Source organism: Cricetulus griseus, chromosome 6 (assembly GCF_003668045.3).
Source record: "Cricetulus griseus strain 17A/GY chromosome 6, alternate assembly CriGri-PICRH-1.0, whole genome shotgun sequence".
Lineage (NCBI taxonomy): Eukaryota > Metazoa > Chordata > Mammalia > Rodentia > Cricetidae > Cricetulus > Cricetulus griseus.
This window is the reverse complement of record NC_048599.1, coordinates 87383298-87394959: the sequence shown is the minus strand read 5'-3', so window position 1 is coordinate 87394959 and position 11662 is coordinate 87383298. Positions and strand designations below refer to the sequence as shown.

The 11662-nt window shown below is 37.6% G+C and overlaps 2 protein-coding genes across 2 annotated transcripts; both read right to left on the bottom strand.

The window, feature by feature from the left end:
• Positions 1-1522: 1522 nt before the first annotated feature.
• Positions 1523-2509, bottom strand: LOC100770637 (olfactory receptor 4C6). The gene has a single exon (XM_027420915.1). It carries the CDS (start codon positions 2507-2509, stop codon positions 1523-1525), a length of 987 nt encoding a protein of 328 aa, XP_027276716.1.
• A 5500-nt stretch (positions 2510-8009) lies between these two features.
• Positions 8010-8936, bottom strand: LOC100759623 (olfactory receptor 140). The gene has a single exon (XM_027421084.1). The coding sequence runs from the start codon at positions 8934-8936 to the stop codon at positions 8010-8012; it is 927 nt and encodes a 308-aa protein (XP_027276885.1).
• Positions 8937-11662: the final 2726 nt, after the last annotated feature.

Here is an 11662-nt window from a genome sequence, read left to right as displayed (position 1 = left end):
ACCCAGGAACATGGGTTTCTGTGAGGAAACCTCAGAAATCTATGGGACCTCCTTTAGAAGCCCAGTATTTATCCCTGGCATAGGTGTGCACTTTGGGAGCCCATTCCATATAGAGGAATACTCCCTCAGCCAAGACACACGGGGGTGGGCCTAGGCCCTATCCCAAAGGATATGAAAGGCTATGATGACACCCTATGAAAGGCATCACCATCCAGGGGAAGCAAAAAGATATGTGACAAATAAAGTTTTAGTTGGGGCAGGGTATGGGAGGATGGGTGGGAGAAGGGAACTGGGATTGTCATGTAAAACAATCCTGTTCCTAATTCAAATAAAAAAGCTAGGGAAAAAATAAGAGAACCTGGGGAAGTGCCTCAGAGGGTACTTCCCTTGCTTGCTGCACAAGGAAAAGGACCACAGTTCAGGTTCCCAGAATCTATATAAAAACAGGGTATCCTTCGCAGCAACATGGAATCCCAAGAGGAAGTTGCCTGGCCATAGTCTCCAAAACCAGAACTTTTAGATTCAGTGAACGATCCTCAAGGAAGGTGGAGATCCATATATGAAGGTAACTTATGTCTCAACATACATGCAAACATGCTCATCTTTATATTCACTGGCACATAGTTATAAATTCACATACATGTGAAATACATGTATGCACACCATAACCACCCATACTCTGTGTGTGTGTGTGTGTGTGTGTGTGTGTGTGTGTGTGTGTGTGTGTGTGTGTGCAAAAAAAGGATGAAAAAGTTATACCAGAAGTTCAGTGAAGGATGGCTATTATATTAAAACAGCACTGTAATAGGCAGAAACTGTCTCAAACCAGGACATGTGGAGGCATGCTGCAATTCAATGTTCTAAAATGCCTGTATTTTTTCATCTTGCTCACTTACTTTCATCTTTATTTGCAAACTTTTAATTCCATAAATCTCTTTGACACTTATTCACATCCAGTAGTATTTATTCAGCATATGTTGAGTGGCTAGGAGTGTTCCAATACCTAGGGTTACATCATGAAGTGAGAAACACAATCCCTGCTGTGAGAAGTACTAAGAAGTGGGCAGGGAAATATAACATGAAACCTATGTGGTAATTATAAAATAAATACTGAAATGAATCTTAAAGATAACCTGAATATGGAGGTAGAGAATAAATAAAGTAAATGACTAGAGGGAATCAGGGAATACTTGCCTCTCTTTTAATGTAGGACTTTATATGGAAATAGAAAAACATAAATTAATACTTAAAAAGTCAACAAAAATAAAGCTAGTCTTTTCAAAAATTATTTCAGCCAAAAGTAAACTTAACAAAGAAAATTCCCTAGACTGTGAAAGTTTCACACTATGGGCTGTTTTGTTTTTGTTTTTGTTTTGACAGATGTTCCCAAAGCATTGAGAGGGAGAAAATGTACTACAAAACATGCTGGTATGGTGAGCTGAAGATATGGGCAGAAAAAGATTAAGTAGAATGCTTTGAACCTGCTTTTTTAAACTTGGAAGCTGCCTCTTCTAGTGTGTATCTAATGGTCTGGAATTAATGCAGAAGGTATATCTCTAAGAGATTTATTTGTCCTTGTCATACAATGACAATCAGGGCCCCTTTTCATCCACATTTTCCTCATAGCAGTTTTCACCTCTGCGTTCCTCAAGGTATAGATCAAAGGATTTAACATTGGTTCAACAATGGTAGCAGACACAGCCATAGCATTGTCTATGGGGTAAATGACCACAGGCCTCATGTACAAGAAGATACAAGGTACAAAGAACAGCACAACCACTGTGAAGTGAGAACTGCAAGTGGAGAGGGCTTTGTGCCTTCCTTCAGAGCTGCAAGACTTCAGGGAAAACAGGATGACCACATAGGAAGAGATGAGAATAAGGAAAATGGTCATACACATCACCCCACTATTGATAATGACTAAGAGACCCAGGATATGGGTGTCCATGCAGCCTAGTTGCAACAATGGAATCAAGTCACAGATGACATGATCAATGATATAGGGGCCACAGAAAGGTATTTGATACAGGAAGAGAAGCTGAATGGTTGCGTGAATAAATCCTCCAACCCAGGCTCCTCCCACCATCAGGCAGCACACTCGAGGACTAACAATGGTCATGTAATGCAGAGGTTTACAGATGGCCACATAGCGGTCATAGGCCATCACAATGAGAAGGATGATCTCTACCCCACCAAAGAAGTGCTCAGCAAAGAGCTGGGCCATGCAGCCTTCCAGGGAGATGGTAGTGTTGCCAGACAGAGAGTCCACAATCAACTTGGGAGCAGTAACTGAAGAGTAGATGACATCCACAAGGGACAAGGAAATGAGGAAAAAGTACATCGGGGACCTCAGATTTGGACTCACAATAATAGTTACCACAATCAGTAGGTTTCCCAATAGTGTGACCACATATATGATAAGAAACAAAGCAGAGAAGAATGTCCTCAATTCTGGAATCCTTGTGATGTTCAGAAGAATAAATTCAGTCACATTCTTTGGATTCTCCATTAGATGTGAGCTGGGGAAATCATGGGATTCTTCACTGGAGAATCTATTAAAAATATGTTATTTCTAATTAATAACTATCCAATATACTGGATGTTTGTTGCACCCCATTTTCCCACCCTCCTAAGCTTTATTGTTTTGTTTTTTTTTTTCAACTAACTATACACACTATCATGTGTTAGATGCTAACAATAATGTCTGATGGCAGCTTCTGCCCAGACCCCACAAGTCTAATATCCTCTCTGGAGTTTAATTCAGTCTTTCTGTTATGGAGCTTGATTCTGTAACAAAAATCCCTGCTTTGGAGTTCTAGTGAATACACAGTCCTAGGAAAATATGTCGTTAATACCTTGGTGGAACTCAGACAGTAGTGAATATGATCCAATTGATAAACGGTAATCTGTTTAATGCTGAGACTTAAATTTTTCTTTTCTGGTTTCACTTTCCCCATTGCTTTTTTTCCTGTTTTCCAATGTCAGCTGTCTCCACTCAGCATTTTCCTAGGTTTCTGCTCTTGAAAAGCTTGCAAATAGGCTGTTGACTTTCATTTATCATTAAATACACTCAAGAATTTGAAAAGTATGCAAATCTTCATGTATTATATATAGATAAATAGGTAGATAAGTATTGATATAGATACAGTTATTGAATATTTATATTATATGCTCCTTTATGACCTATAAGATTATATGCCTGAAATTTTCTATTTATTAACGACCATAAGTATAACATCTAACAAGGAAGATGCCTTCTAAATTCATTTGTTTTTGTTTTGTTTGTTTGATAATATCATGGGTTGTGCAGCCTTGACCTGTGAATATAATACATTTTTGAGTAGTTTACAAGCAATGGATTTCACTGTGGTAGTTTAATATAGAATTTGTTTTGATGATCCTCCCCACCCTCTCTCTACCATACCCCTGCCTCTCACTTGTACCATTCTTCTCTTCACTTTCTTTCTATTTTAATGTTATATTGAATCACAAACTGACCTATTCTGCTCTTCACTTTTATAGTTCCTTTTCAACTTTTATGACATCCCACATATATATAAATACAAAAATACATGCATGCATACCAACATACTTGCCTACACACACATACACACAGGCATACATACATATTGCAGGAACATAGTTTGGTGTCTTTGTACAGGGAGAAACCTTACCCTGGTTTCAGAGTAAGCAGATTTAGTTCTCTTATGCTTGGAGCCTCCTTACTGATGGATGTTCAGTGCCACTGAAGCAGAGTCCATAATAGTAATCAAAGTCAATTCGAGTCAGGAGCTGATTAAAGAAAGTGTTAACATTTTTATAATTTTATTTCTTAATTTCTATAAAACTGTAAGAGATAGCTGCAATGTGATGCCATACACATTGAATCTTACCCTTATAGAGTGAGAGGCAAGAAGATTATGAGTTGGAGAAGTCTGAGATGTGTGGTGAATACATGACTCAAAAAAGAAAACAAAGGCAAAATATTTATAGGAGATAAAAGCTAATAGCATATAATTTTCAGAAACAATAAAGAAGGCTGTGAGAAGTCATGAAACTCGACTAAATCTCTTTACTGGATAAATCTACAGCCCAGCCTACCAGCTACTATATTCTTTGTCTCCTCTAAAGATCCCATCCTTCTCTCAGTATAAAAGAAAGAACAAGAACGCAACAATTCAGTATTGAACCACTGCCACCACATAATCCTTATGAATTGGTTTTAAAAGAATATTACTCCAAAATGTTGGTAGCTCAGAGCTCTCCATTCTGAGACCAATTGTACAAACAAATAAAACAGGTGAGTACTTAACACACTTAAAATAAAATTGTACTTTGGAATTTAATTGTTGTAATAACCTCGAATGCCATCTCTCAGACAAATTGTCCCGGTTCCTATCAAGTAATTTTAAGGCACCTCCAGTTTCAGGTTGATGTGTAACAACCACTCACCTGATGCTCCAAGCAAGTAAAAGGCAAAGATTATGCAGGTAAATTGTCTAAGGTCACTTTTACCAAAAGTTCAGTGCCTGTAGAGATGTTCTCAAGCCAACTCCTCTAGAGAATAGTGACGAATCAGAGGAGAAGGCAATCCAGCCACCCTGGATGAAACGTCATTGTTAGCAGTCAACCTTCTACTGACTTCAAAGGAATATTAATGATGGATGTTCTGAGTCTCCCAGTATCTATATAGGAAACAGCTATGTGGGTTTGAAAGAATCTGAAATTTTCTTTGTAGGTTTTCTCAAAAGGCAGCCAGCAAAATACCTCACAGAAATCACCCATAGCACTGTGCCTACCATTTGGTTCTATTTTGATCTTAGTGAGTAAGATGCTCCCAAAACATATTTTAGAAGAAACACTCTTAGCATATTGTCTCTTAAGTAATGGAGTTGAGGGGAAAGAGTTCAGAGTATAATTTGCTAGAGGCACAGATTTCTAAGATGTACATGTTTGCCTCATTTTAATCACATTCCTATGTGACCATGTCTCCACTGACTGAGAATCTAATCACTCTACCAGTAATTTCCTATCTATCCCCCACGACAATGAGAAGTTTCCCAGAAGCAGAAATAAACTGGAACAAGGCCAAGATGATACTCTACAAAACAATCAACATTCATAGAACATAGTAGAAGCTTTTCAGTTTCTTATTCCACAACTAAGTAATTCTTTTCATGAATGTGATTGTCCACACATTGGTTTATCCAATTTGAAATGGATTAAGGAAAGGGAATTGTTTTTTACCTTAACTATCTAGTTAGTACTCTGTCCTAGACATTTTTAATCCTGTTCACTGGTACTCTTACCTTTTAAGATTATTATTGAAATATACAAAAATGCAAACATTATATCTCTTATGAATTTTAGGGAAAAAACAAACCACATTTTCTTCTAGGTTACTTTATTTTTGAGCATTTTATACATACATATATATGTGTGTATGTATGTATATAATGTGTTGTGATCATATATACACTATTACCTTCTGTTATTATTCCTCCTACCCCTGCCAACTATCTTTTTCACTAGCCCCTCTATCTAAATAACATCATTCCTCTACATACTCCAATTCTTACAATCTTTCTGCCCCATAGTGTTCCTGGACTTGGCTGTTATTTCTTCACAAGATATAATCATATGGCAGCAGTCTTTGAGATATACTTGATTTACTAAGAAAAGCCATAAAATTCCTTAAAACTATTAACAAGGAGCAAAAGCTTGTCTGACTTGTTTTTATTTTATTTTATTTTATTTTATTTTTTAGAAAATAAAACTTCACTTTAATAGGAAATGAGGAAGGATGTCCAGACAGGAATGGCTGAAGGTGTCAGAAGCATAGCCCCTGAGAGCTGAATAAGCTCCTGCCTCCATGATCTGGCTCTGCAGCTCTAGGACATCTTCGCAGTTGTGAAATGTGGCCACAAGATAGCCCACAGTGCTCAGGCCATAGCAGCCAGATGACACCAGCAGGTAGGCAGGCAGTGGTCATGGGACCTCCTGGCAGGAGAAAGGCAGTTCTAGGCCCAGAGCTCTCATGGTCAGGGTAGCCCAGGCAGAGCCCAAGAGTGCCAGGCCCCAAAGCCACTGGGTTAACTTCCTCATGGTCTCTCTGAGTATCGGGTTGATAAGCTTGCTTTTTAATTTCTAACTGTGCTTTTAAATTGTCTACTTAATCTCCGCACTCATCCACTAAGAAGTTGGTATATCTTAGGGCAAAGTCAGTAGCCTCAGTTTTCTACTTGAAATCACCCTTACTTAGAGTAGAAGACATTTTTTCAATACTGCTCATCTTTCATGGCTTTTCATGATTTGTAGTTAATCACAGGACAAAGCACAAGACAATTACCTTAGTATAGAGTCTGTTGAAATGTTTAGTTCTCACCAGAATATTATATTTCAGTACATTAAGTGCTGACTGTGTCATCTTCCAGACTTGATTTGTGAGGGAAAACGTCATTTTTCTAATGATTCGATATATTAAAACATTAAGGTTGACCAGATAGTCACACTCCAAAATTAAGTCTTCAAGATCCAGAATTACAGTCTATACAAATTATGGAAGAAATATCTCACTGAACAGTAGATTTGAGAAAGGGGATATTTGTGTGAAGCATGAATGAAGATGATAAAGTGAAAGAATCTTGGGTTTGGCCGGGCGTTGGTGGCACACGCCTTTAATCCCAGCACTCGGGAGGCAGAGGCAGGCAGATCTCTGTGAGTTCAAGGCCAGCCTGGTCGCCAGAGCGAGTGCCAGGATATGCTCCAAAGCTACACAGAGAAACCCTGAAAAGAATCTTGTTTTTGTAACAATATGAAACAAGCTGATGATTCCCTTGGGCATAGGGGAGCTTTGCTTCTTTACCTTGCTACAAGTAAGAAAAGACAGAAAAAAAGAAGCCAAAAAAGAAAAAAAAATGATATCTCCCTGAAAAGGTAAAGGGACTCACCAAGAATATATACCAATTCTTTATCTTTATGTATAAACATATCACAAATTTTATTCTTTCATTGACAAATGGAGGACTGAGAGTGAGAAACTGTATTTGAATCCTGAAGCTGACTTGATGTGTGATGTGAAGAAAGCATCTTAGTAGCCTTCTCAACTTCAATTATCTTCTTTGTAAAATGGATACAGTGTCTTTAAAATGATCATTTTTAGATCCTGGGTCATCTACCTAAGTGAATGTGTCTGATAGAGTATAATATATTTAATATAAACATATGAATCATACACACAAATAAATAGTATGAGAAAATTATTTATCAGTGTGATAAAGTGGATGAATTGTTTTCATGCTACTTCAAATATCTACTCTCATACTAAAGAGGGAAAAAAGTACTCATCTTTTATATCCTAGAAAAATATTTAGCCATGAGAATATTTGAAAAAATAAGAACACATTTGGAGTAACTTCAAAATTTCTACCTTATATTTCATCCTTGGGGTCTAGTTGGTAGGCAGAAACAGGTTAGACATTCTTTCTTACTTTTGTATACTTGCTTTTACTGTATTTTATTATTTTTACATATTAATATCAAATACATGTGACATAACAAACAAGTTTTCTTTAATTCTTCAAATGTCTGATTTCTATTTATCTATCTTTTTAAATTACCACATTCTGTGCAAAATTTATTTTAAGTTCTGCCTCAAAGTCAGTGTCACTCAAATAACAAATGTATGAAGAAATTAAATACTTAATGGCAAGTCTCTAGAAAAAAACACATTCTCCAAAATCATTAAAATGTTATATTTGTTGCTTTTTTATTGGAAATTGATATTCTATTAATATTTCAGCCTTGAAAACAAAAACACACACTAAAAACTATTAAAGGTACATAGAAGGCCTAGCTACTTTTAAGTGCCCCAAAACACTGTTGTAGGAAGTTTTGTTTTTACTATTCCTTAATGACCTGTGAAATTTGTAAATTCTTTTTCACAGCTTACCACAAACATAATGCCAGTGATTTATCTGCATCACCACCTTCTTGTCATTTGGAACAGGCTAAGTTACTCTCCTCTTCAACAAACTCTTCATAGCATTTTTTACCTCTGTGTTTCTCACTGTGTAAATGATGGGATTTAGCATGGGAGTGAGGATGGCAAAGAACACAGTCACCAGCTTGTCCACAGGGTAGGTGGTCACAGGACGCATGTAAGTAAATATGCAAGGCACAAAGAAGAGGACAACCACAGTGAAGTGAGAGCCACATGTGGAGAGGGCTTTATTTCTTCCTTCTGAACTATGAGATTTCAAGGATTGCAGGATAACTATGTATGAGATAAGGAGCATGGTAAATATGAGCAAGCACATGGCCCCACTGTTGGCAGCCACTATCATGCCCAGCCTGTGTGTGTCTCTACAAGCAAGTTTCAACAATGGGAAGAGATCACACATGAAGTGATCAATGATATTGGGGCCACAGAAGGGCAGACTGATCATAAAAAATATTTGCATGGTGGCATGCAGGATTCCTCCTACCCAGGCTATCACCACCAGGAGTCTGCAGAGCCCTTGTCTCATGATGGTAATGTAATGCAGAGGTTTGCATATGGCCACATAGCGGTCATAGGCCATGACAATGAGGAGGATAATCTCTGATCCTCCCAGGAAGTGCTCCACAAAGAGTTGAGTCAGACAGCCACCCAAGGATATGGTTCTCCTCTGGTACAGCAGGTCAACTATCATTTTGGGGGTGGTGACAGAGGTGTAGAAGGCATCTATGAAGGACAAGTAAGTGAGAAAGAAGTACATGGGGGCTGAAAGTGTGGGGCTGAGGGAGATGGTGATGACAATGAGTAGATTAGCCAACACAGTAAATAGGAAAACAAACAAAAAAACAATGAACAGTATTTTCTGCAAGTGTGGATTCTGTGTGAGACCCAAGAGAACAAATTCAGTCACATTACTGTGAGGCTTGAGGAGCTCCATTCAGGAAAAAACACCTTCACAAGATCTGAACTCCCTACAAAAACATAAAGGTAGATCATTAATCCTGATTACATTGTCATCTGATATTCATACCACAGCAATAGTGCTTTTCTGTAACTGTGGAGTACTTTCTGTTCTAGCCCAGTAGTTACTTCCATTCTTTTTCATCTCCTTATCATGCTCTCTTCAAGTCTATGTGATGTCTGGGCTCTCCTCTGGGTCTGTACACTTTCACATCACTAGACACGTTTCATAAGCTAGGAAGTGCTCACCAGTGTAAAGGTTATTCTTGCTTTCTGAATTTACATTTGATCACACAGATGTGACAGTGAATGAAAGATATGTTTTAATGACTAGCACACTCACTAACTAACCCCAGCCATGGTTACCTGCATAAATGCAACCAGTCAAACTTCTTTGATATACGAATGAGCTTCTTGTCCCTTTTTGGAGAGCTACTGGCATTGTAGCTAAAGGAAGGAAAAGCATTCATTTGTTTTTGTTAATGTGTGGATACATTTAAATTAAGATTGATATAATGTAATGGTTATCATGTTTCATTGTGTAGTGTACAAAATTCTAAAGAATAAAGAAAGATTAATATTTTAATAAACATGATCAAAGCATATCTCTAGTAAGCAGGGCTTTTAGCAATATGTACACGTTGAAGGAGAGATTTACTCCATGACATCTACCACAACATAAATGCTATCCACCACTATTTCCTCAGCATGTTAGTACAGTACCTGGAATAACACCTTCAGGGTCTACCACACATTATGTGATGAGGAAACACCTGATGAGCCTTACATTTCCCAGTGCATGAATCAGAGAACCCAATCACCTTTAGCCACTCAGTCACTTATATGTGCTGCAAACTCTATGAAAAATATGATGAATCTTTTAAAGGCAAAGTAGATTTAACATTTTTGATACATTTAAAAGTTATTACAATGCTAATTGTCTTTAAGAATCAATGTGTTATCCATTCTTCAGTTGATGGGCATCTAGGTTGTTTCCAGATTCTGGGTATTACAATAATGCTGCTATGAAAATAATTGAGCAAATGTCCTTATGGTATAATTATAAATCCTTTTGGTATATGCCCAAGAGGGTTATTGCTGGGTCTTGAGGTATATTAATTCCCAAATTTCGGAGAAACTGCCATACTGATTTCCAAATTGGCCCTATATGTTTGCACTCCCACCAGAATGGAGGAATGTTTCCCTTACTCCTTACCCTTTCCAGCATAAATTGTCATCAGTGTTTTTGATCTTAGCCATTCTGACATGTGTAAGATGGTATCCCACAATCATTTTAATTTGCATTTCCCTGAGTATTAAGGATGTTGAGCATCCTTAGATATCTTCCCACCATTTGAGTTTCAGTGATTATAAAAAATGAATGGAGCCAGGTGTTGGTGGTGCACGCCTTTAATCCCAGCACTCGGGAGGCAGAGCCAGGTGGATCTCTGTGAGTTCGAGACCAGCCTGGTCTACAAGAGCTAGTTCCAGGACAGCCTCCAAAAGCCACAGAGAAATCCTGTCTTGAAAAAACAACAACAACAAAATGACATCTTGAAATTTGTATGCAAATGGATAGAACTAGAAAGAAACCATCCTGAGTGAGATAACCCAGACCCAGATCCAGAAGGACAAACATGGTATGTACTCACTCATAAGTGGATAATTTGATGTAAAGCAAAAGATAACAAGGCTACAACCCCAGCTAAGGCTCCTAGCAATAGTAGAGAGGGTGTTGAAATGGACTTTCTCCTTTAATCAGATTAGTAACTACCCTAATTGTCATTGTAGAACCTACATCCAGCAAAATGATGAAAGCAAATGCAATGACCCACAGCCAACCACTAGGCTGAGCTCCTGGAGTTCAGTTGAAGAGAGGGAGGAAGGATCATATGAACAAGGGGAGTCAAGACATGATGGGGAAAACCACAGAGAAAGCTGTCTCGAGCTAGTGAGAGCTCACAGACTGTGACTGACAGCTGGAATACCTGCATAGGACCAAAGTAGACCTTATGAATTTGGGTGACAGTTATGCGGCCTGGTCTGTTGGAGGTACCCTGGCAGTGGCACCAGGACCTATCCCAGTTGAATGAACTGGTTTGGGAAACCCATTCCCTATCATGGGATACATTGCTCGGCTTTGATACACGGGGGCAGGGGGGGCTTTGTCCTACCTTAACTTGATATGCTATACTTTGTTGACTCCCCAAAGAAGGCCTTACTCCCACTAAGGAATGGATGGAGGATGGGAAAGGAGAAAGGAGCAGATGGAAGAAGGAGAGGGAGGGAGAATTAGTGTTGGTAAATAAAATAAAAAAGAACTTTTTTAAAATAATAAAAAAGAAGCATTGTGTTATTCAATTTCCATACAGATGAGTGTTGGCTACAAATATTGTTTATTCTTCAAATTATGTTCCCCACATATTTCTTTACCATAGCCTCTTTTCTGTAAATGTTGTTACACACACACACAAACACATATATGAATGTATATATGTATATAGACATTAATCTATATAATGACTATATATTAAATATATAATATATATTCAAGATAATTATCATAAATAGATTGCCCAATACCAAATTATATATAATATAAAATTATATAGGTATGTATTGATATATGACAAATATCAATTAATATATATAATATAAAATACATGATATATGTATATAACATGTTATATGTAATATATAAAT

Coding starts and splice junctions, on each gene's coding strand:
- LOC100759623 (XM_027421084.1), bottom strand. CDS start 8,936: ATGGAGCTCCTCAAGCCTCACAGTAATGTGACTGAATTTGTTCTCTTG.
- LOC100770637 (XM_027420915.1), bottom strand. CDS start 2,509: ATGGAGAATCCAAAGAATGTGACTGAATTTATTCTTCTGAACATCACA.